Genomic DNA, 21,703 nt, shown 5'->3' with positions numbered 1-21,703 from the left:
ATTAAATGCATGCATTTTAAAGTAAGACCAACATTTTCAGAGTATAGTAAGTCTCTCATTATTTTTAATAACATTATTTTGAAGCAGAACCAATAATAAATAAAGTACTTGTTGAACAGGTGCGGTAGAAAACGGATGGTTGGATTCAAATGCATGAGAATGTTTTATATTTTGGACGTTATTTTTAACACTGCGATTACCAGTGCAATTATTAATTACTTATCCTGTTAGGTAATGTCAGCTAAGATTTATCTGAGAGCCAGATGCTCTACAGCCATATGTTCCCTACCCCTGCTCTATCCTAAATAGTCTTCTAGTTCCTGCCCCTGAAAAACATCCCCTCAGCGTGATGCTGCCACCACCATGCTCCACTGTAGGGATGGTATTGGCCTGGTGATGAGCGGTGCCCCGATTCCTCTAAACATGTTGCGTGGCAGTTACGCCCAAGAGTTCAATCTCTGTCTTATCGGACCAGATAATTTTGTTTCTCATTGTATGAGAGTCTTTCAGATGCATTTTTGCAAACTTGTTACTAAGAAAAAGCTTCTGTTTGGCCACTCCAGCATACAGGCCCGATTGGTGGAGTGCTGCAGAGATGCTTGTCTTTCTGGAAGGTTCTTCTCACTCCACAGGAGAATCTTGTAGCTCTGACAGAGTGACAATCGGGTTCTTGGTCACCTCCCTGACTAGGGCCTTTGGCCCTTCAACCCCAATCGCTTAGTTTAGACTGCTGGCCAGCTCTAGGAAGAGTCCTGGCGGCTTCAAACTTCTTCCATTTACGGATGATGGAGGCCACTGTGCTCATTTGGACCTTCAAGGCAGCAGATATTATTCTGTACCCTTCCCCAGATTTGTGCCTCGAGAGTAATCAAAAAGACCATTATTTCTACTTCATTCTTGCGCCTTTCCAAATCATGTCCAATAAACTGAATTTACCACAGGTGGACTCCAATAAAGCTGTCGGAAGATTTCAAGGATGATCAGTAGAAACAGGATGCCGCTGAGCTCCTTTTTGAGCTTCATGGCAAAGGCTGTGAATACTTATGTACAATTGATTTCTTAGTTTTAAATTGTTTATAAATTGGCAAAAAAATCTGGAAAAAATCATTTTCACATTGTAATTATAATATTATATTGGTTGTAGAATTTTGATGACAAAAATGAATTTAATTTTGGATTAGGGCTGTAACATAACAAATTGTGGAAAAAGTGAAGTGCATTGACTACTTTCAGGATGCACTATATTTTCATAATCAGCAGATTTTTGTAAAATTGTCATGCACCAATTATGACTTTGGATCTGAAAATACATGCGGGCTAACACATATGCACATCACTTTAGTGTAGGGTTTTTTACTTGTACTGTATGTAGGATTTTATGTATTTTTAGTAAGGGAATGACGGTGTTAAAACATGCAGTTTCTACGCAATACACAAGAGACGGGCAGTACGGTTACCCTTCCATATAGACGTGCATCTACTCGATAAACAAATACAGTGCACACCAGTTTTTGGCTATTGATCATACCAAGGAGAAGCCAGAGCTTGATAACCCGCTTGTGTCTGTCTTTGAAAAAACTTCCCGGTGAAATACGTAAGCAGTCAACACAAGGCTGAAACGAAGGCAATGTGTGTTCAGTAAAGATAGGAAACAAGCTGGAACTATTAAAACTGCGCTTCAGCCAATAAGGAACTTTAATTTCATATATGTTTGTATTTATTGACAGTAACTATTTCATATTTTGTATACAGTAGCCAAAATGAACTGAACCATGACCTTAAAAGCGGGGTGCGTATGGAGCCGTTATTATGGCATACCTTTGCACCACTATTACAATATATATTAGGGGTGCTCCAAAAAATTGTTTACATCCAAATCGAGATTTTTATTTATTCCGTTTTTTAATTTGATTCAAAATTTTAGAGATCGATTAAAAATAATTAAAAAAATAAATAAATACAATATATATATATATATATATATATATAAAATCTTAAAAATGTTTTCCATTGAATCAACTTTTGTAATAAAACAAACAATTATTATTTAAATTATTATTATTGATACTGTTGCTTTTTTAAAATAAATGGTTTTTAAAACTGGAATTGAGTTGGGGTTGGTCTTACTTAGATTGACTAACATTCTGTAATTTTGGTAAATACATTTTTGAAAATACAATTTTTGGCCAACACTGTGCATACAAGTCGTACGTCAGCAGCCAAGGGTAACTTTTGTAACCTGTTTTAAAAATATTTTGTTATTCATAAAGCAAATAATAAATTACGAGAATCCTGCTGAATTGAAAATCAGTTCTGAATCGAATGGTCTCTCAAAGAATCGAATCGGGAGGTGCACAAGGAGCCCTCTAGTATATATGGTTGTTTTTTTTCTTATGTTTGGTTCTAATATGTTTTTCGACCACTGCTAACCTTGGTGGAACTAAGGAGGGAGCAATACAGGTCCTTGAAGAAGAAAATAGGTTCGGGCCGCCGCCCGTAAACAAAGTTGACTTGCCGACAGATGGATTGAATGACAGAGCGCCAACCCGAGCCAGGAAACGGGGCCTGGCAGCGCCGCGTCGCACAGCGATAGAAGGAAGGAGGGAGGGATGGAGGGATAAAGAGAGGGAGGCGGGCGTTGAGGAGGCCAACAGGAGAGGAGGTGTGAACAGGTGCATGGCCGCTGAAGGAAGAACCAGCAGATGGAGAGAGACACAGCCAGTTTAGTTACAGGAAAAAATGGAGGGAGGGAGCGACGAAGAGGAGGCAGGGATGGAAAGAGCAGAGGAGGATGGAAAGGAAGAAGCGACAGACAGACAGATGAACGGTGTGTGCGCTACATCAGGCCTGCCTCTGTGTGTCATATGTTTGTTTCATGGGTTTGAGCGGCGTGACCTCCAGGCGTCGCACAAAACAATTTGTCACACGCGGCGTCAATAAATGATGTTCAATATGTCTTTATTTCATTCTCTTTGCAGCGTTGTCTTTTCATGTTGCTGGCAGACACCAGCGAATGTTTGCAGCTTGCTGTGTCGCCGCTGTTGAATATTAATGCCGTCTAATTCGATACTGTCGGCCATACATCGCTGCTGGAGTAGTCCCCATCACTAATTGTGCCACCGATTGGATAAAAAATATAGCAGCTATATTCAGAAACTATAGTAGGACATCCATTACTGTAACTATTGTTTTTGATGCTACTAAAACGGTGAGGTAGAGTAAGAAAATGAACTTGGAACCCATATGTTCACAGCCCGTTTACCTCTTAGCATTGCAAGTGTATAAGTACGTTCGCATTAAGAAGTTCAACAAAATGCATTGAACTGTCAATAAGGCTGTGACTCTTTGGACACTGCACGATTCCATTCGGTTCTTGGGGGTAACTATTCGATTCAGAATAGATTTTTGATTAAAAAAATACATTATTTTTAACAACATTAGGTGCCAGTTCTATGATTAACTACATTCTTTGACGGCGTCTTCTTCCTGTCATTTTTGTTGTAGCGGTGTAGCGTGCAAGGATGCGAGTTGAAGAAGTGTCAAAATATGGAGCTAACTGTTTTAATGACATTCAGACTTTGCTTAAATCAACAATGGAGCTGCATCTTCTCAATCGGTGTTCACCAGCGCAACAATGCTAGAAATGTGTACCGTGAAAAAACGTCCGAAAGGAACGCTCTAATAACTAAAGTTCAGCGGGTGAATTATGTACACCAACGTCGTGAGTGGGAATTTTGTCTATCTGTGTTGGCCCTGTGATGAGGTGGCAACTTGTCCAGGGTGTACAACGCCTTCCGCCCGAATGCAGCTGAGATAGGCTCCAGCACCCCCCGCGACCCAACAGTCCGGGGTCTCTGCTGTCGTATTTTAAAAGAGTGCGCTTCATAATGGCGCATTATGAAGCGCACTCTTTTTTTTTACGAAGCCACGCTGTTGTAACACGTGCTGAATGTGGCTTGGTATTGTCTTGCTGAAATAAGCAGAGGCATCAATGAAAAAGACGGCGCTTAGATGGCAGCATATGTTCTTCCAACACCTGTATGTACCTTTCAGCATTAATGGTGCCTTCACAGATGTGTAAGTTAACCATGCCTTGGGCACTAATGCACCCTCATACCATCACAGATGCTGGTTTTTGAACTTTGCGTCGACAACAGTCTGGATGTTTCGCTTCCCCTTTGGTCCGGATGACACAATGTCGAATATTTCCAAAAAACAATTTGAAATGTGCACTCGTCAGACCACAGAACACTTTTCCACTTTGCATCAGTCCATCTTAGATGATCTCGGGCCCAGAGAAGCCAGTGGCGTTTCTGGATGGGGTTGATAAATGGCTTTCGCTTTGCATAGTAGAGCTTTAACTTGCACTTACAGATGTAGCGAAGAACTGTATTTAGTGACAGTGGTTTTCTGAAGTGTTCCTGAGCCCATGTGGTGATATCCTTTAGAGATTGATGTCGTTTTTTGATACATTGCCGTCTGAGGGATCGAAGGTCACGGTCATTCAATGTTGGTTTCCGGCCATGCCGCTTACGTGGAGTAATTTCTCTTGATTTTCTATACCTTTTGATGATATTATGGACCGTAGATGTTGAAATCCCTAAATTTCTTGCAATTGCACTTTGAGAAACGTTCTTAAATTGTTTGACTATTTGCTCACGCATTTGTGGACAAAGGGGTGTACCTCCACTCATTCTTTCTTGTGAAAGACTGTGCATTTTTGGGAAGCTGTTTTTATTCCCAATCATGACACCCACCTGTTCCCAATTAGCCTGCACACCTGTGGGATGTTCCAAATAAGTGTTTGATGAACATTCCTCAACTTTATCATTATTCATTGCCACCTTTCCCAACTTCTTTGTCACGTGTTGCTGGCATCAAATTCTAAAGTTAATGATTATTTGCACACGAAAAAATGTTTATCAGTTTGAAGATCAAATATGTTGTCTTTGTTGCAAATTCAACTGAATATGGGTTGAAAAGGATTTGCAAATCATTGTATTCCGTTTATATTTACATCTAATACAATTTCCCAACTCATATGGAAACAGGGTTAGGAGATGAATTCATACATTTGTAAATAATGTAAATAGGTAGTATTTAAAATATGATATATTAGGCCATGCCTTAGATCTTTGCTCAATCCGTTCCATCCGGCCGAAGAAATTGTATATGGATGTCAGCATTGCTATAATCTTGTGTTAATGCAATGACATCGATAGTTTGACCTCTTTTTTAATGACAAATGGTCTGAACTGAGTAAAGTAATGACTTACTAAATTCTTTGAATTGGGACAACAGACTCTTATTTTTGATATAGCAATAGTGTGGCATCTTGTAAATGTCTTGTGTGTAGTAGTTAGAAAAGTGGTAATGTGCTTCTAAGTCTTTGTACAAACAGCAGTCGGTTCAGAGGAGTCTCCTCCAAGTGGACCATCTGACTCCAATTTTTGCTTGTCCTCTAATAAAGCAGCATTTGGCGCTGCTGGCGCAGGATTTGGGCTGCACCGCACGGCGCAGCAAACTCCAGGCCGGGACGGGCAACCGCACCCCGCATCTAATGGCCGACAACAGCTTGAATAGTGCCCACTTAGGCAGGCCCTGCCTGCTCTCTCTTTACCCAGCAGCCACTGCACCTGGCTGCACACCCACAAACATCCCAGCTTTGGCCTTTGGCTGCCTGCTACCCGCCACTTTTCCCAAGCTGTGTGTGTAAGTCTTTGTGCGCGCGTGTGTTTGTCCACATCAGGGTTTGCCACTGGGCCCGTTCACTAGCTCGATGGCAGCCAGATTACAGAGCAGTCATTCTTGTCCAGTCCACAAAATAGACACTTTTTGATGCTAATGACTTGGGGACCTGCTGCTTGAATTTAATGAAATCTAACAAATGAAGAAGATCCTTTTAATGGAGGTGACTCATGTCCTTGCTTGATCTCTATCAATAGTCCAAACCAATCTATTCTGGCAATGCTGGGATATCCTTTGGTATGTTTTGAAGACATGTTTTCCAAAGGAAGTTATGAAAATAGTTAAGCCAATTTAAATGTTCTTGACAAAAGAAGTGCAAAATTAAGTTAGAGGTCGAGTCACATATCCTAGTATTTTCACCATTTTACTAAGTGTCAAGTGTGCCACAGTAGTGTATTGGAAGTGTGTTGACCAAAATCTAACCTCGATGCTGCTTTTAATAAACAAACAAAAACATTAATGCTATTATTCTGTTTTGGTCCACCCATGCTTGTCTCCCAATACTGTGTGTCTCCGATCAGTGCTATTGTCCTCTATCTCGCGCCAGGCGGTACCCATAGCCGCAGCAGGTCTCCAAGGTCAACAGCCTCTGGCATGTTAGAACAAGGCAGGTAAGGGAAGTCGGCAAGACAGATCCGTAACTTCATACACACTTTTCTCTGCCTTTGTCCAATGTAAAATATTAATCACATACAGCAGTGCAGCATTAAAAAGTTAAAATATTAATCACATACAGCAGTGCAGCATTAAAAAGTTTTTGGGGGAATTTTGCCAATAATTCACAATCTCAATGTAAGACAAGACATATGTTTGGATGTTTTTATGCACTCTATTTTGAACTATACGGCAAGTATGAGGTGGCTAACAATGACGCTAATGGAATCTGTTGCGCCCATAATACCCTCTCATAAAGGTAAATATTTACTAACTACTGTATTAGTAATATTGTTATTATAAGCGCTAAGGCTGGGGAACTACTTTTAGTGGCTCCCTGATCACAGAGCGGTAACTAGCTTATGCAGCTACTGATATACTGAGCTGGTAAGCCATGAATTGCAAGCTCACAAGGTTTTGGCTATAAACTGGAAAGTGGGCCACATTTGACATTCAGTTTATTGGCAATAAAGACTCGAAAAGACGCTTGTTTTGTGCCTACCCTTTTTAAAATTGTTGTTTTTACATGTTTGAGGAATAAGCGGTAGAAAATGGATGGATGGATGTTTGAGTATAATGATTAACTTTCATCGAAACGGGAAGATATAAATATTCCATCAGTCGGCTTCCCACTGAGAGAAATTGTACAGTAAGTGATAGTTTTATTATGTACGCAGTTTGTATTTCTTGTTTAGCACTTAGCAATACCGCTACTTACTGGATCTGCTTATCACTTAGCTTCTGAAACTTTTAGGTCATCTTCCTTATTTTCAGGCTCAAAAATAAGTTCTGAATCATCATGTGTCTCAAAGTAGTCTTCGTTGTCTAATGATGTTTGCCATGATTAGTAGTTATTTTTGTTGAAGGAAATCGCAAACCTGTGCCTATCATATATATATACTTACAGTGTGTATATAACACATTAATTAAGAGCTTTTGGATGTTGGTTTTTTTGAGCACTTAGCTTAGGTTAGTTTTTATTTAGAGGGACAATGCACAGAGACTTTAGGATTAAAGACAGATCTGTTCTGCACCAGATTACGTATATTTTAATGGTTCATTTCCATCTGCAGTCCCTGCCTATATAGGCGGAATAAAGCGAATTCCGTTACATCCATTGTTAGCTGACTATTTCTAGCATTTATTTACAAGTTATAATGCATAACAAAGAAAAAAAATGTGGATTTGTCTCACATAAAGATTGTGAATGATAGGCAAAATTCTAAAGAGAATTCACAAACAGCAATTCTGACATAGCTATGTGAGCTACATTGCTAACATTACATCATGCTAGGTTAGCGTGTTTACGGAAGATGAAATGATTAAACTTACAGTTAGCTGCTCCGTAGACGATGGATTGAGGTGCAGGCTGCATTTTAAGATGTGTAGCGAAGGCGGTAATATATCAATGATAAAGGCGGTTTTACCTTCATAGAACTTTAAAGGCAAGCGTCTTAAAAGTGAAGCAAAAAAGTATGAAATATTAAATATTTTTGTGATGTTTGATGCTAATGAACTGAATCCCTGGTAAATATTACTGTTCCATCATTAAAACTCCCTTTTGCGTAATAGTTAACCTCAAAATTAGCACTTTGTTGAGGTTGTTTGCTCTGACATAGCCAAATAAAATGACACCATTTGATGTGGGCTCTAAATTGACTAATATTGCCGATGTTTGCACCTTTCTAAATCAGATATTTTTCCCATCTGACTGTAGTTTGCTAGTTAAATGTGATCTTTATCAGACTCCAGTATAAACACACACTGGCCCCAATGTGGCCTTGACGTCACATGCGTTCGATAAAGTGAAAACTAAGGAAGTTGACCGGATTCCGTAAAAGAACAAAGATGTCGCTGCTACACGAGAAAACATGGATGCGTGTTAGTGGGTTTGCGCCATGAGTGTAGCGTAAAGTAAGTAAGCAGACGATGGAAAACAACTGCAGGAGGTGGAAGAAGATATTTTGTGTCTTTTCCTGCGCACATGAATGATGTATTTCAATCAAAGATGATGTAAAATTTTGCATTGAATTGCCTTTTAGACTGCATCCATCATCCATCATCTTCCGCTTATCCGAGGTCGGGTCGCGGGGGCAACAGCCTAAGCAGGGAAACCCAGACTTCCCTCTCCCCAGCCACTTCGTCTAGCTCTTCCCGGGGGATCCCGAGGCGTTCCCAGGCCAGCCGGGAGACATAGTCTTCCCAACGTGTCCTGGGTCTTCCCCGTGGTCTCCTACCGGTTGGACGTGCCCTAAACACCTCCCTAGGGAGGCGTTCGGGTGGCATCCTGACCAGATGCCCGAACCACCTCATCTGGCTCCTCTCGATGTGAAGGAGCAGCGGCTTTACTTTGAGTTCCTCCCGGATGGCAGAGCTTCTCACCCTATCTCTAAGGGAGAGCCCCGCCACACGGCGGAGGAAACTCATTTCGGCCGCTTGTACCCGTGATCTTATCCTTTCGGTCATGACCCAAAGCTCATGACCATAGGTGAGGATGGGAACGTAGATCGACCGGTAAATTGAGAGCTTTGCCTTCCGGCTCAGCTCCTTCTTCACCACAACGGACCGGTACAACGTCCGCATTACTGAAGAGGCCGCACCGATCCGCCTGTCGATCTCACGATCCACTCTTCCCTCACTCGTGAACAAGACTCCTAGGTACTTGAACTCCTCCACTTGGGGCAGGGTCTCCTCCCCAACCCGGAGATGGCACTCCACCCTTTTCCGGGCGAGAACCATGGACTCGGACTTGGAGGTGCTGATTCTCATTCCGGTCGCTTCACACTCGGCTGCGAACCGATCCAGCGAGAGCTGAAGATCCCGGTCAGATGAAGCCATCAGGACCACATCATCTGCAAAAAGCAGAGACCTAATCCTGCGGTTACCAAACCGGAACCCCTCAACGCCTTGACTGCGCCTAGAAATTCTGTCCATAAAAGTTATGAACAGAATGGGTGACAAAGGACAGCCTTGGCGGAGTCCAACCCTCACTGGAAATGTGTTCGACTTACTGCCGGCAATGCGGACCAAGCTCTGGCACTGATCGTACAGGGAACGGACCGCCACAATAAGACAGTCCGATACCCCATACTCTCTGAGCACTCCCCACAGGACTTCCCGAGGGACACGGTCGAATGCCTTCTCCAAGTCCACAAAGCACATGTAGACTGGTTGGGCAAACTCCCATGCACCCTCAAGAACCCTGCCGAGAGTATAGAGCTGGTCCACAGTTCCACGACCAGGACGAAAACCACACTGTTCCTCCTGAATCCGAGGTTCGACTATCCGACGTAGCCTCCTCTCCAGTACACCTGAATAAACCTTACCGGGAAGGCTGAGGAGTGTGATCCCACGATAGTTGGAACACACCCTCCGGTCCCCCTTCTTAAAGAGAGGAACCACCACCCCGGTCTGCTGGTGTCCACCAAGGGGTTTTAGGATTGCCGCCCCGACAGGCACCAACTACCTTGCGGCCACAGCTCCAATCTGCCGCCTCGACAATAGAGGTGCGGAACATGGTCCACTCGGACTCAATGTCCAGCACCTCCCTCGTGACATGTTCAAAGTTCTTCCGCAGGTGGGAATTGAAACTTTGTCTGACAGGAGACTCTGCCAGACGTTCCCAGCAGACCCTCACAATGCGTTTGGGCCTCCCAGGTCTGTCCGGCATCCTCCCCCACCATCGCAGCCAACTCACCACCAGGTGGTGATCGGTGGAAAGCTCCGCCCCTCTCTTCACCCGAGTGTCCATAACATGAGGCCGCAAATCCGATGACACAACTACAAAGTCGATCATGGAACTGCGGCCTAGGGTGTCCTGGTGCCAAGTGCACATATGGACACCCTTATGTTTGAACATGGTGTTTGTTATGGACAAACTGTGACGAGCACAAAAGTCCAATAACAAAACACCACTCGGGTTCAGATCCGGGCGGCCATTCTTCCCAATCACGCCTCAAGGGAATCACCCGGGGGAGCACTTTCCAGTACTCCCTCGAGCGTTCCCAAAAAGGGTGGGTACTCTGAACTGCTGTTTGGTGCATAAGCACAAACAACAGTCAGGACCCGTCCCCCCACCCGAAGGCGGAGGGAGGCTACCCTTTCGTCCACCGGGTTGAACTCCAACGTACAGGCTTTGAGCCGGGGGGAAACAAGAATTGCCACCCCAGCCCGTCGCCTCTCACTGCCGGCAACGCCAGAGTGGAAGAGGGTCCAATCCCTCTCGAGAGAAGTGGTTCCAGAGCCCTTGCTGTGCGTCGAAGTGAGTCCGACTATATCCAGCCGGAATTTCTCGACTTCGCGCACTAGCTCAGGCTCTTTCCCCCCCAGTGACGTGACGTTCCACGTCCCAAGAGCTAGCTTCTGTAGCCGAGGATCGGACCGCCAAGTGCCCTGCCTTCGGCTGTCGCCCAGCTCACAATGCACCCGACCTCTATGGCCCCTGCTATGGGTGGTGAGCCCATTGGAGGGGTGACCCACGTTGCCTCTTCGGGCTGTGCCCGGCCGGGCCCCATGGGAACAGGCCCGGCCACCAGGCGCTCGCCATCGTGCCCAACCTCCGGGCCTGGCTCCAGAGGGGGGCCCCGGTGACCCGCGTCCGGGCGAGGGAAATCTGGGTCCATGATGTTTCTTCTTCATAAAGGTCTTCGAGCTGCTCTTTGTCTGATCCCTCACCTAGAACCTGTTTGCCTTGGGAGACCCTACCAGGGGGCTTTATGCCCCCGGACAACATAGCTCCTAGGATCATTGGGACACGCAAACTCCTCTACCACGATAAGGTTGCAGCTCAGAGAGGAGCACCTCTCTTAGACTGCAGTCATGTTTTAAAAGACCAGATTCCAAATTGATTCAGACTGCCACCTGGTTTTGCCCAAATCTGATGCGAAAATATCAGATTTGAAGCACATTTGGGCTTTAAGACTGGCATAAAAATATTTAAAAAAAAAACATAAATCAAAATACCAGTGTAAACGGAGCCATATTTCGCCCAGATTTTTTAAAATCAAATTTCAATTTTCCACAACCTGAATGTAAAGGACTTTTGAGATTCTATTACACTGTACAGTACAGTGGAACCTCGTTTTACGAATTTAAGTTGGTTCGTCAACATGGTTCACTAACTGAAAAGTTTGTATAGTGAAGCAGAGTTCCCCATAAGAATCGATGTGAACATGAATAAATGGTTCTCGCCTTGAGAAAAGTCCGTATTTTAGTAAAAAACTTGCACACTTTGAAGATACTATAATGAAGACACTATATATCAAACCAACATAACAAGGGGGTAATAATGACTCAACAATCTTTTTTTAAATTAAAAAACAACACAAGTCTCGTTAATGCGCTTCAAAACCCCCTCCCAAAATGTTTTTATTTTTTGTCTGGGAATATTTGTGGCATTATTGCACACTCATTGTTTCGAATGGCAAACCCGCAGTGGCTTCACGTAGTCACCGCTTGTATTAGCTGAAACTCACAGTGTGAGGAGATCCTTCATCGGCTTGTGTCCCAGCTTTTCCTTCTCCTTTGCTGTATTAAAGGTAAGCTGTGGCATGTTTTTCTGTCTCATCACAATTAAAGACTCCTTGCTGCGGAACAAAGACCACTTCGCTAATAAAATTGCACACATTTAAAGCGTTTTTGATCACACAAAGTGATCTCTAAGACAGGCTGACAGCTGTGACCGACGCAAGGTACGGCAATTGTGGAAATAAAATGCAGCTAGCCGTTGTAGCTCTTCAAAATGGCTGCGCTAGTGTGTACATAATGTAAACAGGCTGTGACATAGGGGGCCCTGCCTCTTCATGTCTACAGGAAATGATGTAATCAAAATGTCTGCCTCCAATGGCTTCAAGCATCATGCATAATGAATGAATGAATGAATGAAGGATTCAAAACTGATCAGGCGGGCCGGTTCTACAATGGGAATGGAACTGGACTCACTGGTGACGGTGGCAGAGAAGAGGACTGTTGACAAACTAGTGAGCATCCTGGATGATGCCAGTCACCCTCTGCATAGCGTTATCAGTAGCCAGAGGAGCCTGTTCAGTGCTAGACTGCTTCATCCCAAGTGCAGGACTAATAGACTCAAAAACTCCTTTGTCCCACACGCCATTAGACTGTACAACTCCTCTCTGGGGCGGGGGGTACTAGGATGACAGGGGATGCAAAACAGTAACAGTGCAATACGTTTTCATAACATGGTCACTACTGCCTACTTTGTCTTGTTATATTCTTATTTTACTGTGATATTTTTATTCCCATTGTTGCTTTTTATTTTTTATTGTTATTGTAATATTTCTCTTTTTTGTTTCCATTTAAACCCCCATTATTTACTTTTTACTTTTTTTAAATTGATCTCAACTCTGTACACTGCTGCTGGAATGTTAATTTTCCTGAAGGAACTCGCCTGAAGGAATCAATAAAGTACTATCTATCTATCTATCTATCTATCTATCTATCTATCTATCTATCTATCTATCTATCTATCTATCTATCTATCTATCTATCTATCTATCTATCTATCTATCTATCTATCTATCTATCTATCTATCTATCTATCTATCTATCTATCTATCTATCTATCTATCTATCTATCTATCTATCTATCTATCTATCTATCTATCTATCTATCTATCTATCTATCTATCTATCTATCTATCTATCTATCTATCTATCTATCTATCTATCTATCTATCTATCTATCTATCTATCTATCTATCTATCTATCTATCTATCTATCTATCTATCTATCTATCTATCTATCTATCTATCTATCTATCTATCTATCTATCTATCTATCTATCTATCTATCTATCTATCTATCTATCTATCTATCTATCTATCTATCTATCTATCTATCTATCTATCTATCTATCTATCTATCTATCTATCTATCTATCTATCTATCTATCTATCTATCTATCTATCTATCTATCTATCTATCTATCTATCTATCTATCTATCTATCTATCTATCTATCTATCTATCTATCTATCTATCTATCTATCTATCTATCTATCTATCTATCTATCTATCTATCTATCTATCTATCTATCTATCTATCTATCTATCTATCTATCTATCTATCTATCTATCTATCTATCTATCTATCTATCTATCTATCTATCTATCTATCTATCTATCTATCTATCTATCTATCTATCTATCTATCTATCTATCTATCTATCTATCTATCTATCTATCTATCTATCTATCTATCTATCTATCTATCTATCTATCTATCTATCTATCTATCTATCTATCTATCTATCTATCTATCTATCTATCTATCTATCTATCTATCTATCTATCTATCTATCTATCTATCTATCTATCTATCTATCTATCTATCTATCTATCTATCTATCTATCTATCTATCTATCTATCTATCTATCTATCTATCTATCTATCTATCTATCTATCTATCTATCTATCTATCTATCTATCTATCTATCTATCTATCTATCTATCTATCTATCTATCTATCTATCTATCTATCTATCTATCTATCTATCTATCTATCTATCTATCTATCTATCTATCTATCTATCTATCTATCTATCTATCTATCTATCTATCTATCTATCTATCTATCTATCTATCTATCTATCTATCTATCTATCTATCTATCTATCTATCTATCTATCTATCTATCTATCTATCTATCTATCTATCTATCTATCTATCTATCTATCTATCTATCTATCTATCTATCTATCTATCTATCTATCTATCTATCTATCTATCTATCTATCTATCTATCTATCTATCTATCTATCTATCTATCTATCTATCTATCTATCTATCTATCTATCTATCTATCTATCTATCTATCTATCTATCTATCTATCTATCTATCTATCTATCTATCTATCTATCTATCTATCTATCTATCTATCTATCTATCTATCTATCTATCTATCTATCTATCTATCTATCTATCTATCTATCTATCTATCTATCTATCTATCTATCTATCTATCTATCTATCTATCTATCTATCTATCTATCTATCTATCTATCTATCTATCTATCTATCTATCTATCTATCTATCTATCTATCTATCTATCTATCTATCTATCTATCTATCTATCTATCTATCTATCTATCTATCTATCTATCTATCTATCTATCTATCTATCTATCTATCTATCTATCTATCTATCTATCTATCTATCTATCTATCTATCTATCTATCTATCTATCTATCTATCTATCTATCTATCTATCTATCTATCTATCTATCTATCTATCTATCTATCTATCTATCTATCTATCTATCTATCTATCTATCTATCTATCTATCTATCTATCTATCTATCTATCTATCTATCTATCTATCTATCTATCTATCTATCTATCTATCTATCTATCTATCTATCTATCTATCTATCTATCTATCTATCTATCTATCTATCTATCTATCTATCTATCTATCTATCTATCTATCTATCTATCTATCTATCTATCTATCTATCTATCTATCTATCTATCTATCTATCTATCTATCTATCTATCTATCTATCTATCTATCTATCTATCTATCTATCTATCTATCTATCTATCTATCTATCTATCTATCTATCTATCTATCTATCTATCTATCTATCTATCTATCTATCTATCTATCTATCTATCTATCTATCTATCTATCTATCTATCTATCTATCTATCTATCTATCTATCTATCTATCTATCTATCTATCTATCTATCTATCTATCTATCTATCTATCTATCTATCTATCTATCTATCTATCTATCTATCTATCTATCTATCTATCTATCTATCTATCTATCTATCTATCTATCTATCTATCTATCTATCTATCTATCTATCTATCTATCTATCTATCTATCTATCTATCTATCTATCTATCTATCTATCTATCTATCTATCTATCTATCTATCTATCTATCTATCTATCTATCTATCTATCTATCTATCTATCTATCTATCTATCTATCTATCTATCTATCTATCTATCTATCTATCTATCTATCTATCTATCTATCTATCTATCTATCTATCTATCTATCTATCTATCTATCTATCTATCTATCTATCTATCTATCTATCTATCTATCTATCTATCTATCTATCTATCTATCTACTCCGAGACATGGTCTGTGCACATAGGCATATTTGGTGTAAACGTTCGTAAACCAAAAAGGACAGAAATGAGGTTCCACTGTACACACACAAAACCTTCTGTGAGATGAACAACTTTTACGACCCTTACTAGTTGCACAAAGTTGGAGCATGTTCCCAAGAGGTGATGCTCTGTTTCGTTGCTTTTCTCGTTTGTCGCCACCGCCACTCCGTTGCGGACTGCTGGAACTTTCTGGCGTTGTGTCCGACGCTAATTGGTGGGTAAACAGGTCTAGTGCGAGGGCCCGATCATCCTCCTCTTCACACACACACACACACACACACACACACACACACACACACACACACACACACACACACACACACACACACACACACACACAGAGTCGGACAGACGCACAAAAGTACACACGCCCCCCTGGAACCTCTTGCAGGACCAAATGGCTGGCAATGCCTGGTCGCCATCTCCCGCTGAGCCCTGGTGTGCGCTTTGGTGGCTCAGGCTGCTGTTCAAGCACAGCGGGTGTTCTTTTGCTCGCACGCGCACACCCACTCACACACGCACACATACACAGTATCCTTGTGTCCCCTGCACGGCATCGCCACCCGCTTTCACACCCCAGACAGCAGGACAGCAGGAGAAGACACACACACACACACAGACACAAACAGGATGGAACAGACAGACGCGGTCACTTTAGAGATGCAGGCCAAGCACTGCAGGGGAGAAAAGTTTTCACTTAAACTGGAGAATTCTCTCTTCATTAGCGCCTTTTGGACTTCAGGAAGAGTTGTGTTTATTTGTTTGTTCCCCCACCATCCCCTCCCTCTCTTTCTTTGTAGTTTTTCCCTTTCTTTTGGTCTTTGTGCGTGCGTCTGTTGTTGGGATGCGGTTGGACCTGGTTAAGTTGGAAAGTTTGGTTCAGACACAGTCGACAGGCGGGGGATCCACACCTTTGTTTCATTGGTACCTGCTCCATTTTGATAGTCGTACAAATGGAAGGTAAAATTAAAAGTGATGCAATAGTGACAGCGTGTTAGGTGTAGCATTGATTTACAGTAGAACAGATCTAAATTCCATTGAATGATTGATGTCTGACATGTGTGTTGTAGTAACTACATAAAGTCAAGTAGATTAAGTTTATTTAGGGCAAATCCTCAGTTATGCTTATCTAATTGCACTTTTTTATCGTGGTACAACAGTTTACAACACAATGGAACAGGCAGTTGCTCACCCATATCTTATATATAAGTTTAAAAAAATGAGAACGTCTAAATTTAGGATGGAAAAAGTCGAAAAATTAAATACCGTATTTTTCAGACTATAAGTCGCAGTCTTCCCCACAGTTCAGCGGGAGGTGAGACCCGGCCAAACCAAAAAAAAAAAAAATAATAAAACCCCCCGGCCAAACTTTAAAAAAAAAGCGCGATTTATAATCTGAAAAATACGGTAGTTCACTTCAGTGTCGGACCCGCTTTAATTGAGGGCGACATCGCATTTATGGTTGCCCTCAGATTGCTGCTTGTAACAGTGAATCATATATGAATATAAATGTGTAAGGATTTGCCTCATAATATTACATATTGTATTTTCCGGACTTTAGAGCGAACCACTACATAATCTGCATCCACAAAATAAAAAAGTGTCCTCCCATCTATTAGCCGCACCATCCTATACAGTAGGTAAGGTTGCATTTTTCTCTATCTTGCACAAGCGTGAGTGAAGAATGCACTACAGACCTGATTAGTCTGAATGAGATGATATGATATTATCTGCTCACATATATTTGCAGCACGGTGGTAGAGAGGACTGCGTGTGCCTCACAATACCGAGGTCCTGAGTTCAATCCGGGGTTCGGGACCTTTCTGTGTGGAGTTTGCATGTCCTCTCCTCGACTGCGTCGGTTCCCTCCGGGTACTCCGGCTTCCTCGAGCTCCCAAAGACTTGCACCCGGGGATAGGTTGATTGACAAAACTAAATTGGCCCTAGTGTGTGAATGTGAGTGTGAATGTTGTCTGTCGATCTGTGTTGGCCCTGCGATGAGGTAGCGACTTGTCCAGGGTGTACACTGCCTTCCGCCCGATTGTAGCTGAGATAGGCTCCAGCAAACCCCGCAACCCCAAAAGGGACAAGCGGTAGACAATGGATGGATGCTCGCATATGCTACCTGGTGGTTGTTTAAGCACACTGCACCTAGTCAATGACACTTAGGATTTTCACAGGAATGAGGCACAAATACAACCCTACCTACTGTAAGCCACATGTATATATTGTGTGAAATTATTTTTTTGCACAAATATTTTTCAATGTTTGTTTATATATATTGTTTCCAAACGGTGCTTGTAAAATGACTGATCAAACAAAACAGACGTCATCGTCATGGACCCACTAGCTGCGGAAGCTGGCTCTCTGGTCAGCTAAACAGAATTAATAACTCCACAGTGGTGTTTTGATAAAAAAAAAAAAAAAAAAAGAATGCAATTGTAAGGTAATACTACTAACTAGCTTACACAGACACTTGTAAACGTATTAGCATATTAGCTATTGCTAACAAGCCACCGGGTTTAAAGCATAGGAAAAAAGTAGTGGCTTCTCGTCTGGAGTTTACGGTAATTGCCAATGCATTTTATTTTTTTATTTTTTTACTGTATGCTCTAAAAGTAAATCTTTGGATTTTACTGTACCAAACTGGCAGCTCAGTAGCCTAAATTTTACTTTAACTTTGCAGTGTTTTTTATAGCATATTACTGTAAATAGAATGGAAAAACAGTACCACTGTTTTTTTAAGGTAAAATTCATGCAACTCTACTGTCAATTTTTTTTAACCTTAAAATCTACGATTGTTGTTTTCATAGGGTATCACTGTAAATGGAAAAACAATACAAAAGTTGTTTTTATGGAAAAAAAAGTAACAAAAAAACAGCAGCTCAGTCCCTAGAATTTCACAGCAATTTTTATTGTCAATTTTACAGTCTATAATTCGGTGGATAACTTGCTTTGAAATCATAAGTTAAGCAGATATTTAGGTATTTATTTGAGCAAAAAATTGTTTTCGGAATAAAAGATAATATAATATTTTGTTGCATTATTAGGTAGTACAGTATTAAAATTTAAAAGATATGCAATTGCATTCAGTTCTCGTAATTTTTTAGGGTCAAGACCGAAAGAACAAATACATTTAGGAAGAAAAGATAAACGCATATTATTCCTAGGCATTCACGGGCCACATAAAATGAAGTGGCGGGCCTTATCTGATTTTGGCACGTGTGATTAAGAGGTACTTAATTATTATCATACATGGATAATGAGACTCAAAACACACCTATTCCTGACTGCTTATTAACTGTAAATCTTATTGATATTTGTTGTTGTTTTTATCCAATTGATTTTATTGTTTTGTGATTCTGCATGGTGACCTTGAGTGCCCAGAAATTAGCCTATTAGGTCAAATCTATTATTATAATTATTATATTATGCTTCTAGAAAGTGGTATCACTAAGTTGGAAGAATGCAGGTATTACAATGTCTTTAAGAAATAAAGACGTTGCCTTAACTGCAGTACGAGAATAATGTCACATGTCTGTCACTTCATCACCAATGTCTTAAGTGTGCTCCTTTGTACCCTTCAGAGAGAAAAAGGAGATGGCAAAAAAAGCTCAGGAGGAGAAGATGGTGCAGGCTGCTTTGCGTGACCGAGAGAGCGAGCTGGCGGCACTGCTGGAACAAATGGAGATGCAACATCTGCAGAGAGGTCAGTGCCTGCACCAGCTTGGACTCAAAATATCAAATGTCAAAAACAACATGTTAACGCATGGTATTAATAAACAAAAATTTTACATTAATCATGTATTACCTCAGATTGATCATGCAGTTAATTTTGACCGAACATTGATCCTTTACCTTAACTGTGTCTGGTCAGTGATTAGGTCAATACTTACGCCAGGGCACAGGTTAGTGAGGAGACTCAGAAGAGGTGTGCCTGATGGCAAAATTGGCTTCTAAATACTCCGACTTAAGTTAAGATAAGACTGTTACCAAGGTTTGAGCAAATGAAGATTAGTCATGATTAGTACAAATTTGAAAGTGTAATTAATCTGATTAAAAGCTCTGGAATAAGCATACTTAAGTCCTCAGCGCACATCAGAGCATCTGATGATGATGATGGTGATGGGGACGGCATGGCGCGGATGGAAGAGTGGCTGTGCCAGCAACCTGAGGGTTCCTGGTTCGATCCCCACCTTCTATCAAGCTTGTCACGTCCGTTGTGTCCTTGAGCAAGGCACTTCTCCCTTGCTCCTGATAGATCGTGGTTAGGGCTTTGCATGGCAGCTCCCGCCATCAGTGTGTGTGAATGTGTGTATGAATGGGTGAATGTGGAAATAGTGTCAAAGCGCTTTGGGTACCTTGAAAGTAGAAAAGCGCTATACAAGTATAACCCATTTACCATTTATGATAAAAAGGCAAACTCCAAGTCAAAGATCCAATGTCACAGGATCACTGCTGTTTTTAAGAACCTGCTGCAAAATGCTTGTCAGGACCAACTGGATAAACTGTGTCAAAGAACCTTTGTCACAGAATCACTTTACAATTTCAAGGACCAACTGAATAAACTTTAGTTAAAGCCCAATATTAATGATAAGAGATTGTACTGTTTTGAAGGACCTTCACAAAACGCTGGAGCAAGATTTTCGATTTGACAATAGTTATTTGGTGTTGCCACAAAAAAGTTAGCCGCTGGCGTGCTGCTCCACTGTGTTGCCTGGTTTCCACCTTGATGCAAAATGGCTGCAGCGGGCATAGTCTTAAATAAACCTCTTCCATCTCAAAGAGCCAAGATAAGTGGAGGGAGGGAAAGTGACCACAACAGAGCAGAGCGCCCCCTGCTGGTGCCTCTCATCCAATTCACTGCTGCTTGCACATCTGTCGGACCATCTGGACCCCCCCTTATTTTTAGTTTTTTTTTTACTTACCAGTGGTTTCCCTCCACGAGGAGGCCCGCTGGTAGTGGGAACAAAGATGGAGGGGAGTGGAGGGAGGCAGGGAGGGTTTTGCTTGGCGGGAAGAAGAGGAGGCGTAAACAAAGGGTTTGTTTTCTGGCACGGAGCGGCGGCACACATGTTGTCTAAAGAGAGCTGACATCAGAGCACAGCAGGACACCGTGAGTGGCGAGGAAAAGGAGGGGACGGAGGGGTGGATGTCCTCTAGTCGCTCGCATCACTTCCTCTCGCCGGCCGACAGACGAGCGAGATAATTAGCTTTCTTGCTCTCCAAGTCTCCCTCTATCAATTTGTCCTTCCATTCATCCACCACCTTTTTTTTAGTACATGCATACAGAGCTAGATGACATCAGATATTCCCACCTCACTCTCCTACTCCCCCCCTTCTCTCTCTCTCTCTCTCGTGCGCTTTTCCTGTTGTTTGTTTCCAGTGCCAGTTCTGCCGGGCTTCTGTGTCCCAGGGTTCTTTTTGGCCTACGCACGGCCAGACGCATTCAAAGCCTGTTCAGCTAATTAGCATTCTTCATTGCAACTTTTACCGCTCTGGCCAAACTTTGCTCTGTGTGTGTGTGTCTCTCTCTCTGTGTGTCTGTGCGCGTGTGATTGCATGTCCTCTGTGCGTTTCCTACAAGATGAAGCCAATCAAAGTTAGGCAAGTGGCACTTGCTGGCCACACTTGACGTATGCTTTCAACTGCCATTTTTTTCCCCCGCAAGAAATAATTTGAAGTGAAATCGTTTTATGTAACTTTTATTGTACTCTCTTTACAGTCTTACCTGTCATACGCCACTGTACAATACAAGTAAACTAAATTCAAACTACTCACCTTTCAAGATGCCATATAGACACATGATGGGGAGTATTTGAATATGTTGGTTGCATATTAGCAACTAAAATTAATATTATGAGACTAGTATGACCCCGGTGGAGCCCATCAAGATCCAGGGCCGGGAGGGGGCAGTATAAGTACCTGGGAGTCTATTTGAACAGCGGACTGGACTTGAAGGACATTTGCAATGATGTTTACAAGAAGGGCATGAGCAGACTCTTTTTCCTGAGGAAGCTTAGGTCCTTTAATGTGTGCAGCAAGCTGTTGGAGATCTTTTATCAGTCTGTAGTGACCAGCGCCCTGCACTTTGCAATGGTTTGTTAGGGGAGCAGCACCAGCAAAAGGGACTCAAACCGGATTGA

At 41.0% G+C, this 21,703-nt stretch overlaps 1 protein-coding gene across 1 annotated transcript in view; it reads left to right on the top strand.

Moving 5' to 3' along the window:
* sdccag8 (SHH signaling and ciliogenesis regulator sdccag8) overlaps positions 1 to 21,703 on the top strand; it is a 94,775-nt gene that overhangs the window by 43,702 nt on the left and 29,370 nt on the right. The window contains exon 14 of the mRNA XM_061911161.1: positions 19,145 to 19,266. Coding sequence (XP_061767145.1) covers positions 19,145 to 19,266 — 122 coding nt within the window. The remainder of the gene's footprint in view (positions 1 to 19,144; positions 19,267 to 21,703) is intronic.

This window comes from Nerophis ophidion, linkage group LG09, assembly GCF_033978795.1.
Source record: "Nerophis ophidion isolate RoL-2023_Sa linkage group LG09, RoL_Noph_v1.0, whole genome shotgun sequence".
Lineage (NCBI taxonomy): Eukaryota > Metazoa > Chordata > Actinopteri > Syngnathiformes > Syngnathidae > Nerophis > Nerophis ophidion.
The sequence above is the reverse complement of the archived record's forward strand: the minus strand, read 5'-3'. Positions and strand labels throughout refer to the sequence as shown.